The 23,305-nt window shown below is 43.5% G+C and overlaps 2 protein-coding genes across 2 annotated transcripts in view; one reads left to right on the top strand and one right to left on the bottom strand.

Annotated features, from left to right (window-relative positions):
* lef1 (lymphoid enhancer-binding factor 1) overlaps window positions 1-15,091 on the top strand; it is a 61,583-nt gene extending 46,492 nt beyond the window's left edge. The window contains 1 exon segment of the mRNA XM_080760021.1: window positions 13,375-15,091. The gene's annotated coding sequence lies outside the window, so the exon portion shown is untranslated.
* A 1,017-nt stretch (window positions 15,092-16,108) lies between these two features.
* hadh (hydroxyacyl-CoA dehydrogenase) lies at window positions 16,109-22,031 on the bottom strand. The gene is made up of 8 exons (XM_080760025.1): window positions 21,844-22,031; window positions 20,606-20,734; window positions 19,565-19,722; window positions 18,540-18,666; window positions 17,805-17,894; window positions 17,646-17,718; window positions 17,036-17,152; window positions 16,109-16,549 (listed from the first exon to the last, which is right to left on the bottom strand). The coding sequence occupies exons 1-8, from the start codon at window positions 21,958-21,960 to the stop codon at window positions 16,431-16,433; spliced, it is 930 nt and encodes a 309-aa protein (XP_080616151.1). The 5' UTR covers window positions 21,961-22,031; the 3' UTR covers window positions 16,109-16,430.
* Window positions 22,032-23,305: the final 1,274 nt, after the last annotated feature.

Below are 23,305 nucleotides of genomic sequence, written 5' to 3' on the forward strand. Positions count from 1 at the left end.
TAATTTAGTAATTGAGGTAAAACAGTAACAGATATAGGACATAGACCTTTGTGCAAATAGTAAGTCTCACGTGCAGGTGAGATACAACGGAAAGTTTTCCACACAACGGAAAGTAGTCTGCATAAGGAACGTATCCAACATCCAGTGTGGCACGCCAGTCTGGCGACAGGCAGTGTTCAGGTCTTGTTCAACAGTCTAATGACAGCCAGATGGAAACCGTTCCGAACGCTGGTGGTACAGTATATGACTCTTGGTACAGCGGTAGAGCTTGTCTGGCCGTGGTCGTAGTAGTGGTGTAAACAGATTGTGGCTGGGGACTGGGGTGATGATCGTCCTTGATGATACGCTGATCTTTTACTACACACTGCTTCTCTGTATGGAGGTAGGGGAACTCACCTCTGGGCCATCTGCATCACCTTCTGTAGGGCTTTCTGGGCAGTTCCTACCAGGAGGTAATGTAGCCTGACAGGATGTTCTGGATGCTACTGTTGTAGAACAACTTTTCTACCACATCCGTGGTGTGCGTGTGCCCCAGTTGAGGTCTTCCTTACTCTGTATGCTGATGAACTTGAACCTTTCCACTGCAGTGCTGTCGATAGGGGTTGTGTTCTGCCAGTGATCTGTGATCCTTTGTCCCCTGTAGGAATCCGGCCAATCAATAATGGGCACCCTCTGGCCAATCAGAATAGAGTATTTTCTGTATTGCATATACTATTGCCAGCAAGTAAACAGCAAGCAGCACTCTCCATCAGCAGTGAGTTTGTTGTAAGGCTTAGAAAGCTAATGAGATGCTGGAACTGTAATGAGATGTCACGGTATTGTTATTATGAAGGAGTCATGACAAGTGATTCATTAATCGATAGGCTTATGTGATAAGAAGTCAGGTGTCACTGAAGCTCAAGCTCCTTTAAGATGTGGGGCCAGTCCTCTTTCTCTTGTGCGTCTTCATGTTGCTCTCTTTCAATCTGCCTTTCTCTCTCACTTTGTCATTCTCCAGCTTTCTCTCTCTCCGTCCTTTTCTCTCCCTCCTCGGATGTCTCTCTCTCATTCGCTGCGTCTCTGACTCTGAGGGGAGTCCACTAGCATCCTGTTATTCCACTCTTCGCTTCTGTTAAAAGCTGGTGCAAAGCCTGGCAGATGTGACAAATCTTGTGGTCTTATGAGAAAATCAAACCACCAACCCCACGGACAAATGCTCTGCCTGATCGATTCTTGCACCAGCATATACTGTGTACAGTATATCTCTCTCTATCTCTCTCCCTCCCCCCCCCCTCTCCTCGTAACAATTCCTCCAATCAAACTGCCTTTCTTTCTCCCTCTCTGTCTTTCTCGTTTGCTCTTTCTCTTTTTTTCTGCCCATAAAGCCGGTTTATGAAATGCGTTAAAGAGAGAGAGGAAGAGCTCTAAAAAGCACTTTATCTGTGATCCAATAATTAGCGGAGCCTCGCCGCGCCAGGGACGGATGGACACCCAGCCTGATTCTCAGTGACAGCCTTAAAGCTAATATGCATAATACCAAGAAGGATCCTGCCACCACCTCCCCATGCCCCCGTACCCCACTCCCCGTCCCCCAACACACAGCCTGCAATTTATGCAGATCCCCCCCCCAAAAAAGAGCTGGATTGAGGTTTCCTCAGACACACACAACATTCATATTTTGTTTAAAAAGAAAATATATATTTTGCCCCTCATCTCTAAATACATCTTGTCCAGCATGTTATGTGAGTTTATTTATTGACATTGATTGTAAAACAAGTTTAATTAATTCAAAACTATTATCTTTTACTATACTGTTTGTATTCGGGAGGATTGTTAACCCTACATCAAATTTGTCAGCATAGTAAACTAGTTGGGGCTGAGCTGTATTTATGTTTATGTTTATGTTTTTATGGCTTCTTGTGGATTCTCTTTGTTGTCAGGGTCATGTCAAACAACTGAGGCGCCCCGACATGCAGCTGGCCCGTGCCACAGTCAGACAGATCTGCTCTGAGACACGCTTTCCATCTCCTCCTCACCTCCCTACATCAACTCCATAAAACCCTAAAGCGCAATTCACATTGAGCACTATAACTACAGTATATTGTTCACCATTGTATTTTTGTTATCTTTGGTGTGAACTCTGCCACCCACTTGACTTTGAACATTGTTTAAAACTATTTTTGTATAGTAATACCACCACCACTTCCATAAGCCCTCCCCTATCAGCCTTACTTGGACCACTCTGTCTGTGTATTCAGACAATTTTCTTAAAATAAGATATCTGCCAGTAAGCAAGAGAAAGTGATTTAACTCCAGTCTCAAGGTTCCAGACTACAGCTGGGTTTCATTGTTGTAATGGTTGACTATTTTAGACCTCGATTGCCAGGTGAACATGACTGACTACTTTGTAAAGCGTTTGCATCCAGGACAGGATGTGAGGATGTAGTAGAAGGTTAGAGGAGGAAAACTCATATAGGAGTCGGTACTGACTATTTACAAAGTATCTCCTGGCATGACAGTACTACACATGGCTTACTAAGGAAGTTATGAGTCATTTCATGACAGTACAACACATGGCTTACTAATGAAGTTATGAGTCATTTCAAGATGGTTAGAAATTAATACATTCTTGACTGCAGAGTCACCCATGTTCTCAACATGACGGACAGATGAGTTTCAGGTTAGCAGCTTTTCTTCCAAAGGGACACAATGTGAAGGAACCTCTTCATTTCTTCTCTCTTTCCATATGCGCTTCTCCTTTTGTTTTTCTTCCCTCCCTGGCTGTTGGGTCTTTTGTCTGGACTAAGCCCTCTGATTCACAGCCCTTTGAGATGGTTATCTGACCAGGGGTATACACACACACGCACACACACACACACACACACACACACACACACACACCCTCCAGGCTTTCAGATTTTCTTTCCCCGCAGCTGCTGTACACTGCTCATATAGGGGTACAGAGTACAGACGTCCCGATAAACAAAGGTGGCTTGTTAATCTGGCCGGCGTGAGCCCCCCCCCCACACACACACACACGCACACACACACACACACACACACACACACACACACACACACACACACACACACACACACACACACACACACACACACACACACACTTGCTCTATCCAAATTCAATATCCCTGCATGTTTGCTCTTTATTGTATTATTTTACAACTGGGCCCTACAATGGTTTTTAAGCGGTAAGGTTTGGTGGCACCCTTTGATGTGTGTGTGCATACGGTTCAGCCAACCGCTGTGTGCATGGAGTGTTACCGTCCAGTAAGGATAATTTCTGAATATCCTGCTGCCTCCACCACACCATGAAAGACAACACTTGTTCTCTCTCTCTCTCTCTCTCTCTCTCTCTCTCCCTCTCTCTCTCTCTCTCCCTCTCTCTCTCTCTCTCTCTCTCTCTCTCTCATTCTGTCTCTTTCCCCACTCTCTCCATTCCTCTGCCTGCCCTGTCGGCTCCCTCTGATGTGTGCAGGCAAGAAGTCAGCTGTCAGGACATTGACGAGCGAAGGAGGGAGGAGTGTAAGGATAAAGAGAAAGTCCCTTCTGCTATTTTTCTTTCTTAAATCAAGCACGCTCTGCCCCCACATTACCCTCCTGCGTCTGTCTGTCCCTTCCTTCCTCTTGTTCTATCTTCTCTCAACTTCGTCACTCTAGACTCACCCCTTGATTTTTTTCTTTTGGACTGTTACTCTTTCTTTACTCCCGTCGTTCAGATCCACAACACTCTCTGTACTTGCCTCCACTGCCTCCCCGCCCCCTTGTCTCCATCTCTCTCTCTGACTGTCATCACTCTATTCATACGTTTCACAGCCTCGGTCTCAATCAGCTCAGGGTTTCAGTCAGCTTGGCTTGGCTGTTTCTCAGTTTGGCGCCTCACCTCTGAGCCAAGGCAGCATTTCACAACCATCAACCAAGTACACGCACGCCACACACACACACACACACACACACACACACACACGCACGCACACACGCACACACGCACGCACGCACACACACACACACACACAGTACAGATAGCCTTATTGGTGACATGGGGGAACTGAATCGAGATCGCTAATTCAATTTGTACTTTTTTGTATGTTTTCTACCTCAACAACATAGCTGAGATGAGAGGCAAAGGATTTTACTTGAGTTGTGCGTGTGTGGGAGGGAGGGAGGTTGTGCTTTAGCATAAATCAGAGTGAAGCTCCGGATAATGTTACTGTGGGTTAGGAAATGGAAGCGTAAACGGTCCTCCCCCCGCAGTCCACCCATCACACACACACACACACACACACACACACACAGAGTCCCTCTCTGGGATGAGAAATGGTTTTCTCAGCACTGTTGCGCACGGACGTCCTGAGGGAGGGTGGGGGGACCATGTGTGTGAAGTATACAGGTGTGCGTAGTGGTGCTCGGAAACAGGCATCATTTACAGAATAAAACAAGACTAGGCAAGCCTAGCTAAACCGGACCCGGATATATGCCTAGTGGGGATATGTGTTGTAGGGATTTTAATTGAAAACAACTCATACAGGGGTAGTGTGGAAACTAGTAGGCCTAGTGTCTAACGGCATGGCCTATGTCTTTCTCCCCTAAACTGGACCATTTTAATTGGACTGTAAGCTGATATTGTTCTTCTCGCAAGCTTTTTTGATCCCATAGCCTGGAGGGTCGAGAGCGGCTGAGGATGCACTACATCCCATAGCGTGGAGGGACAATTGGCTATTTGGTTGGTTGGCCGGTTGTGGTGCCTGGTGGTGCATGTAGGGATCAGGAAACTCCAGTCACACGTGCATGTTTCAGCGATGTGAGATTATCAGCCAATCAGTTGATTGACTAAATTAGTCGGTCAGTCGGTACTAGTAAGAGACATGGGCTCGTTTTGGCCGGTCGGGTCCAGCAAAAACGTCATGCATTTTAACTATGGATTTGCATGAAACATGCACGCACACACACACACACACACACACACACACACACACACACCTGTAAAGACCTGTTGCACTGTACCTACTACCCTTGTTATTTTGACTGAGATGTGTTTGGGTTGTTTGAATGGCGGGGGACTATTGTTGCTGCGGTCTGGCCTGGACCAGCTGCAGAAACAGCATTATGAGGGTCCAGTCTTCCTCTGTCTATCTCTGTCTGTCTGTCTGTCTGTGATGTCTTCTGAACTTCCTCTTTCTGTCTTTATGCTCACACAGTGCACACACACATACCCCTCCTCCCCTGGTTCTCTGTATATGGCCTATACTGTATATGTATACACACACACACACACACACACACACACACACACACACACACACACACACACACACACACTAGTCTGAGATGCTTATCTGTGATTCAAAGGCCCCCAGGTATAGCTCAGAAGAGGCAGGCAGTGCGGAGACAGGAAGAGGGTCTAGCGAGACAGAGGGCAGCCATGTTTGTTATTTATTACCGTCCAAATCCTGTGCTTCGATGTTGTCGGGAGTTGGTTTCCTGTCAGTAAATCTGGAGACAAAACCTCCAACTGTCGTCCCCCCCCCCGCCCCCCCCCCCATTTGAAGCATTGCTATCTGAAGCTCCCGTCCAGAGTGCCGTGCTGCACAGTGTGTGAACAGGTTGTAGGATCAGTATGTTGCTCAAGGAAACGTCGTCGGGGCTGCATGGACTGCCTGCCTGACACAGGCCAGGAATCAGAAATCAGGCCAGGGTTTTCCCTCTCTTCACCTGCCTCTCTTTCACTCTATACCGCTCCATCTGTCACGCCATTCTTCTCTTCTCTTCGCCTTCCATATCTCACATTCTGCATTCTTCCTCGTCTCTCCTTCTCCTCTTCACCATTCCTCTACTCTTTCCATTCATTCCTTCTCTCCGTTCCTCTCTCTCCTCTTCCTGACCCGTCCCACACTATCCCACTCTCTACCTTCTTGCCTGCACCTCCGCCTCTCTTTCTCCTCCTCGCTCTCCTTCCATCCTGCTGGTGAGTCGTCGTGTCGGCAGAGTCTCTTTGAAGCAGGGAGGCAGTCATTGTGCGGCTTCTTTGAACCCCTCCCTCCCTCCCACACACACACACACACACACACACCACCCCCTGGCCTGTAGCAGCGCTGCTCTGTTCAGGGGCGTGCTGGGGCAGCAGTGCGTTGGCCAGACTGCAGCTGGCTTCTTGTGGCCCCCCACTGACAAGGCCTAAGATGTGGGCAGAGCCCCCCCCCAAACCCCTCCTTCTAACCACCCACCTCCATCCCCACAGCCTCCCATATGCCCCTCTTTCTCTCTCTTTCTCTTCTCCCCTAGACTCTCCACCATACTTGTCCTCTGCTGGTCCCCCGCCACATGCCTGAGGTTTGCCCTCCCCCTCTCCCACCTCCCCCTTTCGACAAGGCTCAAACATTACCCTGTCTCTCTCTCTGTGCTTGATACCCAGACACCCTCCAGTCAGACAGGCAGCTATACTTCACAGTAAAATCCTCAGTTTAGTTAACTCTGAGAGCAAACATGAAATCAATTCGTCAAATAAAATTAAGTTCAATTTAGTTTAATTAATTTAATTAACATTGGCTATGTTTACATTGCAGAGATTTCCGTTAATCTCTCTTAAACTCTTAAACTCGTTAATCTCTCTTAAACTCTTTCTGACTGAAGATGAGTTTATAAATGATGTGCCCCAAACTGAGCATGCAAGGAAGGCAGCAGCATGTAGCACCGCCATCACGTGACCATAATAACAGGCTCGTGCCAGGCAGCCTTCTCAAGTGTAACCTCATTCCTGGGCAGTCGTTATGTAAGGTGAACTATGGTAGATTTCTAGGTTAAGTGAGTTTTCAATAGCACTGTTTATTTTTTCTACTTCATAAACTGACAGATTCGGAACAACTTCATAAGCTTGCTGAATGTTAGAAGATGAGAAGAAGAGTCATTACTGTCCTTCAGTAAATATAGCCTCATGCAAATGAACACGTGTAGTAATATTGAAAGCAGATTGGATTCAATGGTAATGGATTATTTGAATTGCATAATCAGATAACTAATTCTAATTAGGGGCTTTATATGTACGTTATTTATTCTGATGGAGCTGTTGGAGAAATTGGAGTGAGATTATTAAAGATGGAGTGCCGTGATTTTTTTCCACCCTAAAACATGATCATCAGGTCTTATTGTTATATAAGGAGGTATAATCAAAAATAAATAAAAAAGTGTACATTTGTACACTTTTGTATTTGTTAAAATGTTGTTTTTATGTGGGTACGCCCACCAGTTCATTAAGTATGCCTGGTTTGCCTGATGGGTGGTGATCCACCTGAACTGAAGCCGCACCAACAGCTGTAGTTGTATGATAAAGGGGGAGGGGTTAGGGGAGGGGCTGATAGTGTGATGTCACTATATTACTGTTTATTTCATTGGCCCGTTTGACTGTCAAGGGTTCAGCCTCCAGAAAGAAACCCTAAATACAAAGTTAATATACACCATTGCACATAAAAACGACTCCAGGGTGTCTAATGAAGTAGACACATGAAAAACTGGAAAAATACAAACATTGTGGCACTCCCTCTTTAAGCTCCATGTTAACATTCTGGACCATTTTATCTCATGTTTAGGGCTATTTGGTAGTTGGTTGATTGGTTGGTCAGCTGCTGCCCCATTCCTCCAGCCACAGACTTCCTTCATTCGCCACTCTTTTCACCGTTCATCTTTCTTTTCCCTGCACCTTCATTCCTTTTGTTCTTTGTATAGGTGGGAAAAAAAGAAGAAAAAAAAAGGTATTTCAATAAATACATTACTGTCAACTATTGGTGGCCCGCCTGCAATGACTCCGAGGACCCCGTAGGGGTTGTGGACCCCCTGTTGGGTTAGTAAGGAGGAAAGCCTTGGTTGGATTGGAGGAACACATGTCAGCTTAAAGGTAGAGGATCTACCTTTTAGCAATTTTAAGCAATGCAGCTAATCTTCTTTGTGCCTAAGTTTAAATGTGCCTTATCCACCTGGCCACTGATGAACCAGACTAGCTTTGGAACAATGGTTACTGTCTCCGGCAGGCCATCTGGATGTGTGTCTGTCCGTGTGTCTGTCCATCCTTTAATCTCAGCTTTGTATGCATTGCACATTCCCACTAGGTTGAGGAAGAAATGCCAGCCTTTTAAGTTTTCACATTGGCCTACCAGGAGCCTGATTTTCGCAAAACACATTGTTTTTTTATTAGGCCTACTCCTACACATTTTGTAAATCCTCATCCTCATTGGTGAATTCCGAACATTGCTGGCCCACAACCTACAGTACCTGACCTGGCGGAGAACTGTGGTGCTCGGAGCACTTTTTCTACTTTGTTGTTGCATTCACCTGATTTACCCTTATCCAGAAACACGTTCAGGTGAGTAGCAGGGGTTCAGTGTTTGACAGGGCCTGGGATTGGTGGTCAGTCTAACCAGTCTAACCATAACACGATGGGAATAATGCACAAAAACTAATTTCACTTACTTTTTTACTTGCAAAACTGTGATGTGACAATAAGGTTGGAACATAAGGGGAAAGCAGTGATCTTAGTATAGATTGTCTTCTATGCTCCTTCTAGTGTGCTGTTTTATTTTTGGGCTCTTAATTTCTCTTCTCCTCAAAGCCCCCCTCTCTTCACTCCACTCCTTGACTCTCTCTCTCTCTCTCTCCCCTAGTCTGTGTTGGAGACACCTCTCTCTCTCCACTTGGCTTATTTTTAGAACAATTTGTCGGCTGTATTTTCCTTTTCAAATGGCACCAAAAGAACCCCCTCCTCCCCCTCTAGAAGGAGGAGGAAGAGGGGAGGAAGGAGGTGTGGGGTGGGGCCCAGCTGCGGGCTCTTTGATTCGGCCCCGGGAGGTGAAAGCGGGCGATTGAGACGTGAAGGACCATGCCAGTTATGTTAACCTCCCACACTTCAAAAGACCCTGTCGCTCTGCTCTATCCATTTTCCCCTTCCCCTGTCTCCCTCTCCGTCAATCGTAGCCAAGGAGGGAGGGAGAGAGAGAGAGGGAGAGGGAAGGAGGAAGAGCGCCAGGAGTTGAACCTCCTCTGGACCTCTGGAACAGAGGAGCGTTTCATTTCCTGCAAAAAATAAAAAAATAAAAGAGCACAGGCGGCATTCCTCAGCACTAATGTAGGGCTGGGGAGAGGGAAGAGAAGGACTAATGTAGGGAAGGGGAGAGGGGAGAGAAGGACTAATGTAGGGCTGGGGAGAGGGAAGAGAAGGACTAATGTAGGGCTGGGGAGAGGGAAGAGAAGGACTAATGTAGGGCTGGGGAGAGGGAAGAGAAGGACTAATGTAGGGAAGGGGAGAGGGGAGAGAAGGACTAATGTAGGGAAGGGGAGAGGGAAGAGAAGGACTAATGTAGGGAAGGGGAGAGAAGGACTAATGTAGGGAAGGGGAGAGGGAAGAGAAGGACTAATGTAGGGAAGGGGAGAGGGAAGAGAAGGACTAATGTAGGGCTGGGGAGAGGGAAGAGAAGGACTAATGTAGGGCTGGGGAGAGGGAAGAGAAGGACTAATGTAGGGCTGGGGAGAGGGAAGAGAAGGACTAATGTAGGGAAGGGGAGAGGGGAGAGAAGGACTAATGTAGGGAAGGGGAGAGGGAAGAGAAGGACTAATGTAGGGAAGGGGAGAGAAGGACTAATGTAGGGAAGGGGAGAGGGAAGAGAAGGACTAATGTAGGGAAGGGGAGAGGGAAGAGAAGGACTAATGTAGGGCTGGGGAGAGGGAAGAGAAGGACTAATGTAGGGCTGGGGAGAGGGAAGAGAAGGACTAATGTAGGGAAGGGGAGAGGGGAGAGAAGGACTAATGTAGGGAAGGGGAGAGGGGAGAGAAGGACTAATGTAGGGCTGGGGAGAGGGAAGAGAAGGACTAATGTAGGGAAGGGGAGAGGGGAGAGAAGGACTAATGTAGGGAAGGGGAGAGGGGAGAGAAGGACTAATGTAGGGCTGGGGAGAGGGGAGAGAAGGACTAATGTAGGGAAGGGGAGAGGGGAGAGAAGGACTAATGTAGGGAAGGGGAGAGGGGAGAGAAGGACTAATGTAGGGAAGGGGAGAGGGGAGAGAAGGATTAATGTAGCACCCGGGGCGAGGGGAGAGAAGGGGTCAAGTTGCTCCTGAATCCCTGTGTTTGTGTGTCGGGTGGACCTTGTGAAGCCCTGGCCTGGTGCCCCCCCCTACCACCACCAGCCCAGCAACACAACCATCACCTCCCAGCGCACACCCCCATGCACAGTTGCACACGCACATATATAGTGTATATATATCGGCACCCCGGGCAGGAAGGGCCCAATCTTTTCATGTGTGCACTGTGCAGCTCTGGTGGTGCAGGCTGCTTTGAGATCCTAGGATGAAAAGAAGGGAGGGGGTGGAGGTAAATAAAAGCGACAGGGGCTCCCTTTTCGCTCTCTCTCTCTCCCTTCCTTCCCTCACTCACTCAGCACTGAACTGGGGTCAGCTCCCTCTGGGAAAGGTGGCCGTTGCTCCCTTTTATCCACATGTGGTAAAGCTGTCTGGATGGTGGTATGTGCGTGGCGTGTATTTGTCTGTGTTTTGATGAGTATGTGCACAGCACACAGTTGACTGTGTATGGCTGCTTGTGTACATCTTGGAGCGTGCCAATGTGCACTTGTGCACATACAATAGCAAAATATAGTTTGTGTGTGTACAGGACAGGTATGTATAGGTGCAGGACAGAGTTAAACTGTCAGGCTTTCACCACTGAAACGACTAATACCAGTGGTATTAGTCCAGTGGTCCTGGAGAGTGCATGAGTCCACCTCTGTGTCTCTGCTTCCATCACTTCAGCGATCAGCAATTCCATTTGAGGCTCTGTTCTGAAATAACTCTTTGCCAGTGGAGGAAAAACACTATTTTGGTTATTACAAACTATCTCCCTGTTAGTTTAAAGAGCTACTTTATACTTTTTCACAAGGGACCCTGAATTTCAGGTCACTGGCTCAGGTATTCACAGGCTACTATAAAAGTGTCTGTATATGTATTGGGGACCAGCCATTTGTTGCTTTGCGTTGTGCTTGTCTTGTTCTATATATAAATATTAACTTTACAGGAATTGAAAAGAACAATACCTCATCAAAGTTGATATGGTGACTTTAGATACATTATCAGATACTTTAATGTGACCTTATATTATCATCACTTTATCCAAATACAACTGAAGTGGAGTTAGTTTTTTTTTTTTACCTTAATGTGAATTATTTCTGTTTGACTTGAGTTACATGGTTAGGTGGTTTGACCGAGAGTTTGAGGTTCCAATGGAGTTAGGAGGTTTAGTCGGAAGCGCTTTTTAATACTTTTCATTGGTACAATATTTCTTAAAACCACACACAGACATTACAATAAAATTACAATAAAAAAAATGGAGACAGCTGGTTTCTGCCCAACAGCGACGCTATATAAAAAGGTTCTCATTTATCCCCATGTGCAGTAAATCTGCTTTAGTGTAACAGATGGATTCTCCAACTCGCTCTCCCCACTTCCGTAGTCATTGTCTTAATGTGTTTGTTTAATGTCTTGCATGCTTCCTGTGCACTCTGCCTATTGTAATCACACGTTTTGATGCCTTCTTGCATATCAGATGCATTGAAAGGACGTTTCAATGCGTTTATTTACCATTATAATAAAGAAACCTCCCATGCAAGCTTTTATTATTTAACTTTTTAAGATTTATTATTGCCATTTTACGCTTCTTTCGGATACACAGTGAACAGAGATAAAGATGAGCAGAGAAAGAGAGGGGCATAATATGCAGTGAAGTAAGAAGCTGTAAGGACTTACAGTATATGCTATAGGTGCTTGCGTGTGTGTGTGTGTGTGTGTGTGTGTGTGTGTGTGTGTGTGTGTGTGTGTGTGTGTGTGTGTGTGTGTCTGCGTGTGTACGTGCGTGCGTGCGGTTACTCATCTTTTGCAATAGTAACTATGTGTTTGATCTGTATATGGCTTCAGCTAATACTGTGGTGGTGTAACCAACCCAGGTCTGCCCAGTACAGTTCAGCTCTATTGGCCTTGCTTTGGCCCGTGCCTGTATTAAGAAGAAGAAAGAAAAAAAGAAGACGCAGGGCAAGGAGGTTATATTTTCCAGCGAGTTTCCCATCGCCCACCCGCAGTGGAAGCCCTGAATGTCAAACCAGAAGCTATGGGAGGACTGCCTTGAGAGAGGAAGAGAGTGAGAGAGACAGACAGACGAGAGAGAGCAAGTATGTAGGGGTGGAGACGCAGATGTGTGTGTGTGTGTGTGTGTGTGTGTGTGTGTGTGTGTGTGTGTGTGTGTGTGGTGGGGGGGTATGCAGAAAGGGAGAGAGGGAAAGCACAAAGCGAAAAACAGGGGGAGAATAAGAGAGACGTATGACTCGGGAGTGAGAGAGATGGGGGGGGCATAGGGGAGCACTGCCAGCTGGGTCACAGCAAACCCTACGTTAAAGGACATCAAAGGCGGGCCAGCCCACATCCTGTCACTAACCCTATAACCCTCTGTACTGTAGAGAGGGCCTGTTCTACAGCCAGCCAGCCCACCAACACCACCACCACCGCAAGTCTCCTTCAGCAGACCACCCCACCCCGAGAGCACAGATCCATTCCATGACATGAAAAACACAAAATATAGTACAGTGGACTGAGTGGAGTGATCGCACAGATCTTTTATTTTTTAATTATTTTGATTGTTTTTTTCCCCCACCAGTATGCTATTTTTAGCTTTTGTCACGTTTAGTATTTCTTCTTTTACAAAATGTGCAAAATACCCAAAATGTTTCTTTTCGGTTGTATCGGTATGACTATTTACAAGTCGTGCTGCTTCTGTATACATCAAGCTGACAATTCAAAAAGCAATAGCACTGATGGCACAGGACTGTGGTATGACACAGCATAATTAGCCAACGCACACACTGTGTTGAATAATTTCCTTTGCACAGAATGTGTGTGTGTGTGTGTGTGTGTGTGTGTGTGTGTGTGTGTGTGTGTGTGTGTGTGTGTGTGTGACTGCGTGAGTGCGTGGTGCGTGCGTGCATGTGCGCCAGAGTAATCAACACACTTTTGCTCTTCACTGAGATGCAATTATTTAATTGTAAGTTGTGTAAGACTGAACTGTCTCTTTCAGTTTTTCTCTCTATTCCTTCATGCAACAGAAGGGGAATATTTTAGTATTTCATTCTATTCATCCTGTTCAACTGAGCTCTCTGTTTTCTGTCTAACTTGTCCTTTTGTTGGAGAAAAATATAATACTTAAGCATTTTTCTCTCTTTGTCTCTTTCACGGGGAAAAAAACAAAACCTAAAGCAATATATTTTTATTTCATTATAATTGAACAAAATAATTGCCTTCAGAAAACAAACAGAGTTTGACTGTACTGACCTCTCGCTCTCTCTCTCTCTCTCTGCAGCGGGAGGCAAGAGAAACACTTTCTCCACCACGTGCAAAGCGAAGGCAGCAGCTACGGGTCCTCTGCTAGAGATGGAGGCCTGCTAAACATTATTCCATGAAGACACTCAAAATACCCCAAACAACCCCAATCCTATGCCCTCCAGTTCTCAGAGGATCCACCCGCCCCTCTAATTCCGTCCCTGACCCTTGTCGTCTTTTGTCACCCTGGTCCCACTTCCCAGAATGCCTCACTCACTGTGTTTGACTCGCTCCACTCCCCCCCCACACACACACACACACACATCCCTTTCTCATGCAGGCACCTGCTGTAGAGACACTGAACTGAAACAAGACAATCATTGATTACTTTTTGTCAATATGAACAGTGACAATCTTCGACCAACTGACCAAACCCACGTCAGCTCGTGGGTTGGGTCACCACCCCCCACTCCACCCCAACCAACTGCAAACAAGAATTTGAACCATTTGTCAGCCCCCTGGCTGTCAGCCCCTCTCCCTACCACCACCTCTTCTATCAGTTGACTTCTTTCTATTCATCTTTTATAAGGCACTGCACTGAAAAACGGTTTCAGTCATTTTCTGACAAAGCGCACACGATAACTCTTCACGTCCCTCTTCCTGCCTCCACCTCTTGAGCACTCGACCTACCCACAGCCATACCCACCCCCACTCCTCTAAGTTATTGTAAGTTATTTTGTCACCTCAGTTCTTTTTGTTTTGTTTTTGTACAGTCCATTAGGGCGTTCTCTGCCCTACCCTCTACACCCACCATTGCCACACTTACCTTTCTCACTCTCTCACTGGATTTGAGACCATGTTTTTGGGTTTCAACCCTACCAAACACCTCTTTTCAAAGACTGCACTAAGGAAGATGGAGGGATCTCATCTTGTCTAAAATTAAACGTCCACAAGACGCTTATTGTTTTTACAATATTGACCAGTTGGCGCAAAAAAGGATACATTTCTTGATTTGCTTTCCTTATTTTTTGACTGAATTTAAAAATTTGAATGCTTTTTTTGTATCTTGAATTCTTGTTTGATTTCTCGGTGTATATTTTCAGTGATTGTTGTTTTTTTACATTTTGTTTTTTATATATAGTGGTATATATGAAAATAAGCTTTGGACACAGGAAAGCCATGTTTCTTGTCGAAGAGTCTTGCAGAAAAATTCAAACATTTTAAAGCTTCTTTTGATAACTATTTGTAACAAATAGTGACCTCGAGTCTTGCTCAAATGTAAGATAATGCTCAGTATGTGTACTGTACTTAAAAAAAATCTGTCAAGATATGTCAATTTTCTTGGTATTTTTGCAGGCAACATTAGGACAAAGGCAGGAGTGGATATCTCAGAGGCCTATATTTTATTGTTCTAAACACATGACAAAGGAAACAGATATATATATTAACCCCAGCACTTGGCAGGCTTTTCATTTTATTGCGATGGACCTTTTTGTCTTTTAACTCTGGTAGCTACTAGTGTGGTCTTTAGCCATGTTGTTTATTCCATGCAAGCATCTCTGTAACATTTTATCGGTTTTAATGCTCTATTTTTTAGTATTACTTGATGAATCATGTTTTATTTTTAATTCATTGTTATATTTTTGGTCACTGTTGATCTTGGTATAGCACTTTGCTTCCCAAGTGGTCATATTTGAAATGTTTCGACATTGTTTTTTTGTTTTTTTAAAGAAAAATAAAAAGGCATCATTGGCTCATTTGATGGTTGGTTCTCTTTTGCAGCATGCAGTGTACACACTGCATGATATCCTCATAGGTACCATTGTAGTTGTCATTTGTTTACATATAGTGCCGTTATTCAAAATGGGTTCAGGGTAGCGTTGCCCCCCTTATTGGCAGTCTTTAAAATTACAAGGCAAGTAAAATGTATTGAATATAACATGCTTTAATCTCCAGGGGAACTTCAAAAGGCTTCAGAAAATGGACCAGCAATTAAAACTCCAGCAGCACACAGTGCCCGAGGCTACGTTCATCCAGCATTACTGCAAATGATAATGAAAAGGAAACCCAAATCATCGTTGAGTCTATAAGCTTCTCAAAGGGGGAAATAATTTCATTTGAGGGGGATCTTGCTTTTTTTTTACTCCCCTTTGTCCCTTAAATAAAAATGATCATTTGTCCAGTAAGTAGAATATTCTAATTCTTAACCTACTTAATATTCCCAAGGTTAAAATTACATTTATAGAGGTAAACATAACATCTCTAATGAAGGGGCCAACATCAAAGGAATTCTATTTATAGGCCCGTTTCCGAATTGGGCCTTTCAGCTCCTTGTATCTCTAGTAAAACAGCACCACCCTGTGGTACAGGGTGGTACCAAGACTGATTAACGCTTTCCAAGTAGGTTTTAGGTAAACCACATTATTTTAAGTCATGTCAGATAAATAATCATAGAAGCTCCTAATACTGTCTGGAAATATTGCTCTAAGCACTGTGAATATTAGAAATTCAATTCAAATATGAAAAAAACTATCATGTCTGCAGTGCCACCAAACAGTATACTACTGAATACATTTTATTTTCAAATATAGCCATAACCTAGTAATCATTGTTTTTTCAGGGTGGATTACAGGCAACGGTAGGAAAACATAACTGCATTGATTTAGTTAGTAGGTACCGTTAGAACAATCCTATCTACGTTCGGTTATCTTCACTAATGTCCTTAACACCACATCTGCAATCAGCATTAAACAATTATAAGCATGAGAACAGTGTAAAGCATTTTAAAGAACCATTTATTACTAGTCTCTTTGATACAAACATTTAAAGATGACATTCAAGACACAATAGTCTAACCAGAACCATGGACCAAATATGTTTTCCTTAGAAGGCACACAGGTTAAGGCCTAGCAGCATAATCAGCGTTGTCATGATGAACCAATGCTTTTTTTAATCATGCTTTTCATCAGTCCTTGGCTAATTCCTGAGACTCAACAGGGTTTCCCAGTGACTCCCACTTCACCTATGTTCAGGTTGTGGTTATTTACTCTGGGTGAGTCTAGCCGTGTTGTTAGAAGAGTTGCTAGCACTTATTTGTTATTTGTACTTGTAGAAGCCTTCTCCTGTCTTTTTGCCATATTTGCCCTCTGCAACCAACTTGTTCAGCATCTCACTGGGGGCAAAGAGTGGGTTGCCTGGATCCATGGCACTCCAACCTGAAAATGACACGAAGATTTTGGTTTATTTTTCGAATCTTTACAAGTAGTAGGTGGATTTGGGATTCCGCTTCCGATTTTAATCTAGGACTGTCTCGCTTCAAAATCATCGTAAATCCAAATCTGAAGGCTACACTGTTGAGTGGAGTGGTTTGCAAGTTTGTCACAGCAGCGGTACTGCAAGTATTAAAAAGGTGGGCCTAATAAAAAGACAACCCACCACAAGAACCACAAGACAATACACAATAGTACACTACATCCTATGTTGTGTATGTCTTGTGGATTATGTATCTAAAGTGGGTAGTTCCAGTCCTGATTGGCTGAGTCCTATTGTAAAATACTTAACACACATCTAGGTCTACATGTATCAGTATGACTGAACCAACGTCTTGTTTACAATATTTAGAGGCTCTTCCACTGACTGGCAGCTGCCCTCTCAGTTTAAGATCAAATATTCATATTCATTTTAAAAAGGGTTCTGCTCACCATCCATGATAAACTTGGCCGTGTCCAGTCCTACGTAGTCCAGCAGCTCAAAAGGACCCATGGGATATCCAGCACCAAGCTTCATAGCAATGTCAATGTCTTCTTTGGATCCGTGACCTGCAGGGAAACAATGAGAACAAGCCATGGAATACTGCAGGGAACAGGACTCTATTCTAATAGATAAGATCAGGCTGCAGAGAGCAATTATACTGTATTTTTTGACGCCCACTATTGTGGTCACAATTGCTATATAATTTGTTTATCATGCACACTGGATCTTCGGCTTGTTCACCTTGTTACAGAAGCCCCTTTGGGACAAAACACTGGGCAAAGACTTTGTTCATTATGAAAGACGTGATGTGTAGAAAAAGTAATCATTTTTGAGCGATCAAAATAAGCGATTTAGCCTAAGACCTACGATTGGAGCTGCGCCGTGGATGATGGCATTGAATGTTTCACCTGTACCACTTGTTATTGGATATAACAGTAATGACTGGAATTCTGTGTAATGGCACAATGGTTGAGATTCAATGCTGGTCAATTTTAAGGGGTTTGTGTGTCCTTTGTTCACCAACATGCACATTTGACCGTTATAAAGACCGTACCGTACCTCTCTCATTCAAGCGGATGGCCTCCATCATGTAGGGAACAAGGAGGCGATTTACAATGAATCCAGGAGTATCCTGAAAGACAGAGAGAGAGTTAAGACTATTCAAATAACCATTTGAAAGAATCACTTGACATGTTGGAATAACCAAGCCAACCATACTTTGCAGGACACGGGTGTCTTTCCAAGTGCTTTACTGAAGTTCAGGAGGGAATCAAACGTTTCTTGGCTTGTTGAGGCTGTTCCGATGACCTGTGGAAGATGCAGAAATCAATCATCCAACTTTTGATAGACTACAATGCTCGTTGCAAACAATCACGTTGCATTTCTTTCTGCAATAGATTTAGGATACATATGAACCCATTGTTTTTAATATACAATTCATCTTTTGACAGAACAAGTTGTGTCATGCAGTGTTGATTTTGACAGATTTTGATTTCATTTTTTGAATAGAATTCCATTTAGTTTGTCACATTTTAGTAATCTGAAATGTTTTCATTTTAGTATAGTTTTAGTCGACTAATATGTATTTTGTCAGGCCTTGATGCCGCCGTAATGATTGAAGCGAACTTGTTAATCTGCTATTTTCAGAGCACAACACCCGACAACACTACAACATTTTAGTCTAGTTTTTATTTGTTGATGAAAGTCAATATATTTAGTCTTCGTTTTAGTCGTAATATCTTTGTTTTTATTTCGTTTATCTGTGAAAAAAGGTAGTTGAAGAACATTTTTCACCATAGTTTTAGTTGACAAAATCAACACTGGTATTGGGTAATCATACAAATTTATCTAGTTAAACGACAACTCTATTGCTGTCAGATCTTCTCTGGGTCATCTATACAAACTGAGCAGAACTACCTAAAGCTGTGAAAACACCCATACAAGTTACAGTACCTCTACGAGCTTCATCACCGGGACAGGGTTGAAGAAGTGCAGGCCACCAAACCTGTCAAGTCTACTGGTGGCACTAGCGATGTCAGTGATGGGCAGAGATGATGTGTTACTGGCAAAGATGGTGTGACTAAAACATGGAAGGGAAGGAAGGAAAACAAACAAACAAACAAACAAACAAAAACACACACACACACACACACACACACACACACACACACACACACGTTAATAACATTAATTGATTTCTGCCTCTTAATACTTTCTATTTCTGTCTGCTACCTGAAGGCCACCACAGTGTCACCATGAAGATTTGTTTTGCACAACAGATCAGAATTGCCATTTGAAGTCCAAATGTATTCTGAATGCAGTTTTTACAATGCAAAAGGACTTTGAACAGAAATAGCCACGAGCTGTCCAGTTTAAACACAAAAATGACAGCAGATGAAACGTAAAGGAGAGTAGACGAGGTTATGTTCTGTTCCCATGAGCCACAGAATGACGTGAGAACTGTCAGCCTCTAGTGATGCCTTCTCATCTTCAACACAGACTGTACTGCATTGATCACGAATGGCTAACAATACGACACATGCAATGGAAAGAATAATGCTGTCTTTCAAGTGACATTCTAAAGACTTACAGTATTCACATTTACAGACAGATTAACAATGCAAATGAGACAATGAGGGAAATGACATAAGAAAAGGAATGGTTGGGATTTAGTCCTAGCAATCCAAACAACATGGATGGTTGCTACCACTTTTAGGTGAACATTAACATTCATATGTTGCTTCCACAACATTAGGTGCTGACTATAGATACAGCCAATGATGTCAATTGTGATTAAACTAAACAAACAGGCCAGGGACTGTGTCAGGAAGTTGATCTGCGTAGTGCGTACCACCAGCTCCTTCAATTATTCTCCTGCTGTATGCATCAGTGGCCTTCCTTTTTCACAGGTGTACAAAACAAAACTCATTGTGTGAGTATTTATTAATGCAATAAAACAAATGGGAGACTGTGCTTACGATGGGGCCACTTTATCCAGCCCACCAAACAGACTCTGTTTGATTTTGAGGTTTTCTACAATGGCTTCCAGCACCAGGTCTGTACTTTGAACTGCAGATGCAGCGTCTGTTGAAATGGACACATTCTTCATTACATTCTGGATGAACGCTGTTCCCGCCTGCAACATACGAAAAAGAGGTTCTGATTATCACACTGGTACCCATTAGTATGAAACCATGTATCTGGTATGTTAACAATAATTCAATTGTGATATAAATAGTGGTACAATACACATAGAAAGGTGGTGTCATTCAATGCAAACATTTTCCTTTTTGCATGTTTTGTATTTGTTGATATTATTGTTTTACTTTTGTTTTGATGAATTACATAGGATGTTACTGCAGCCATGTCAAGGTTTTCATGCTTCTGTATGTGTCCTTTTGGGGGCGCTCAGGTGTGTTCTATGTGTTGAGGGTTCTCAATTATGTGTCTTGATAATTAAGCTTGTTGGTTACACCTGTTTGTGAGTGAGAGAGGGCAGAAGTTTCATTACACTGAAGGAGAGTGCACTGGGCAGATCAGAGCTCTGTGCAGAAGGAAGAAAGCATGTATACCTACTAGACTAGAAGAAGTAAAGTAAACTAAGAAGTGAAGTGAACGAAGTAAAGTGAACTGTAAAATGTAAAGCAGAAGAAAGTTAAGTCAAGTACAAGAAATTAAGTAAAGTAAAATAGAGAAAAGAAGAGAAAACAGAGGGTTTTCAAGAAAGACTTAAGGATCCAAGTCGACCCCCCCCCCCCCCATTCATGTGAAAGCAAGCAAAGTGGTCAGTATTGTATTTGTTTTTTGATCTTATTGTGAAAGTCATGTATTGTAATTTGTGGATGAAACCATGAATGTCCCAAGTTAATTGTTTTGTTTGTTGTCTTGTTTTGTATGTCAGTTCTACGGTGTTTTACAGCACAGTGGTGTTAATAAACGGCAGTAAAAAAGAACTCCGAGTCTCGTGCGATAGGATAGGACCACAATGTAAACACATCCCTGGACTTTCTTTCTCTGACCTCTGGCTTATCAGCAAACTTCTTCTTCACCACTCTCTTCAGACTTCCTTCGATTCCTGCCACAGCTTTCTTCAGGATGTCTTCTTGCTGATCGACCAGCGTCACTGTGTGGCCAGTCGCTGCAGCAACCTGTCAAAAACGCATTGTTTACAGCTAAACAGTCCACCGCCTTTGCTTTCTTAAGTTGGCAAGCTCTAATTTCAGATAATACTGACTTTTTAAAAATATAGATGAGTTCATGTTGGTGTGCGTGCACGAATAGCTAATGGTAAGGTAATGATTACAACTACAAGTTGTCACTATATATGCAAGGCTAGCCCCTCTCGGAACCCTCCATAAAGCTTTTATGAAATTTGGATGATCGCTTTATGTAGGGTTCCTCGACATTACAAAATTTTCTAATGCAATTGTTGGAACGCGGATATAAACAAACTCCTCGTTTAGTCGGTCTGCGCGGTATTACTACATTTTTTCCTGTTATGGTTTCCGAATGTGCGAACTATAAGTACCTATACATACCTCTGAGAATATCTCCTGTGTCGCGGAAGCCGTTAAGTATTTTTAATCCATGTTTGATTAAAAATGTCGCTTTGATTTCCTCTTGTTTATTTACCGTTTATTGTACCGCCTCCCGATGTGCGGTTGGCTTTGCCGGCTAACGTCATAGCTATAGCACCACTAGCTAGCCAGATAGGCGGTACAATGAGGTGTCAATAAACAAGGTAGGAAGAAGCGACATTTTTAATCAAACATAGATTAAAAATACTTAACGGCTTCCGCGGCACAGGAGAATTCGCAGCGGTATTTATAGGTACTTATAGTTCACACATTCAGAATAACTCAAACAAACAGAAGCCCTCAAACGGCGCCGCAACGACGTATCCGACGTATTTATGTTTATTTCTGTTCGGTACCATGCAGGTGGCACCCGACCGTGGAATAGGACCCAATGGGGTAAAGTCTACCAAATTCCAGAACTTTAGTACCATTTGGGTTCTGCTTGTGGGGCTAATGCAAGGCATGCAATGAATAAAGTCCATGCATTATTTGGCTAAATGTACTTTTTGCTATACTATACATAGTAGCCTATATATTATTTGCCTTCACTGGTTTTAGAACGTGTGTTGCTAAACTTGCAGTTCATCTAAGCCAAGGCTTCATTCATAAGCAGCTGCTAATGTTTAGCTAGTTAACGTTAGCACGAGCAGTTCACACTGGCAGTTACTATAGTTGCATACCTGAGCAATTCCAGCACCCATTTGTCCACCTCCAATAATAGTAATATTCTTTATGACCACATTTCTGACGGCCGAAGATGAGAACCCTCTGGATAAATGGTGAGTGACAAACGCCATGATTTAAAAACGCAATGTGGAAGTGTGTCTGACAGTGTAGCAGATATAGCTGCTTGCAACCGCATAGATAAGTTATGTGTATCCTATCGCCTGGGGGGATGGCTCCTGTGATAGGCCATATTAAGGCCACCAAAAGGGTTAGTAAACGACTCAACGAGGCTATATATAATTTATATATAACCAGTAGTACATTATGTGTTGGGTTCAGTAATGAACTGAATTCGTATTATAAATCTGCAAATGTTATATTGGCTGTTTTGTATGAAGAGAGGTTGCCTGGCAACTAAACAGCCACTGAACTCGACATCCCCTCTGAGCAATGGGATCTAGTCTACAAGAAGGTCAGTTCACATACCATTACAGCTGGAGACAATTCTATGACCCCTGACACACTTTTGTAGTGTGTAGTAGGTGAAAGGTGTAAAGACTAAAGAGACAAGTATATAAGTAACAGCACTGTTCACTTTGCTATAATCACTGGCTCACTGCTATATATATACCGGTATATTAAATACACAGCAAGATTCCTTATTGGTGTATTGAGAGAATGGTTCCTCCTATAGTCCCTACACAAGTTAAATTAGCATTCAGGACACAGGATGCTGTGTATGCAAAAAAAAACACAAAAATCACAACAACAAAGCTATAAGATATAGCCTTAAGCCTTTATTGACTTGAATTGATTTCTATTTAGGTATAGGCAAATAACTGCACTTATTCCACATATAGTATAGTCTGTACTCCCCAAACACATTCCTCCTTATTACTCTCTTCAGAGTAGGTGAGGTACAAACAGGATGACTAAAGCCCTAAACACACCAAAGGGTCACCATGCAACTCCTTGGGTCCAAACGGTTGCAAGGAGTTAACTCTAAAACCCTTTGGTGTGGTTTGGCCTTGACCCTTTGGTGTGGTTTGGGCCATTGAATTCCATGCATTGAATCACTAGGGTCAACGTGGGTCAACGTGTAACAAGACATATCACACCACAGGGACCACACTCACTGAAATTCAGGAAGACATTCTTTAGTCTATTAAAGGCCTCTAGCCCTCTTCATATCGGTGGACTGTCTGGCCTTCGATAAGTGTCTGTGGCAGAAAAACAGTTGTAAGCATTTGTCACTCATCCAACCAAGCAAGGGTACATGTTTATCCAGACTAGTAATTAGTTAGTGGAATTGTGGAGGACAAAGTCTTTCACAAAACAGGGCAGTCACTGCAATAACAATTAAGCCTTCTTTAGTGGTTGCTGTCTGAGTTATTTACTCTCATTTCCTCACATTTAGGCGGTTAATACACATCAGCACCATCAGCCAACCGTCTGTGTGGTGAGTAGTGTGTGGCA

Source organism: Protomyctophum bolini (genome assembly GCF_963924005.1).
Source record: "Protomyctophum bolini genome assembly, chromosome: 3".
NCBI classification, from domain to species: Eukaryota; Metazoa; Chordata; class Actinopteri; order Myctophiformes; family Myctophidae; genus Protomyctophum; species Protomyctophum bolini.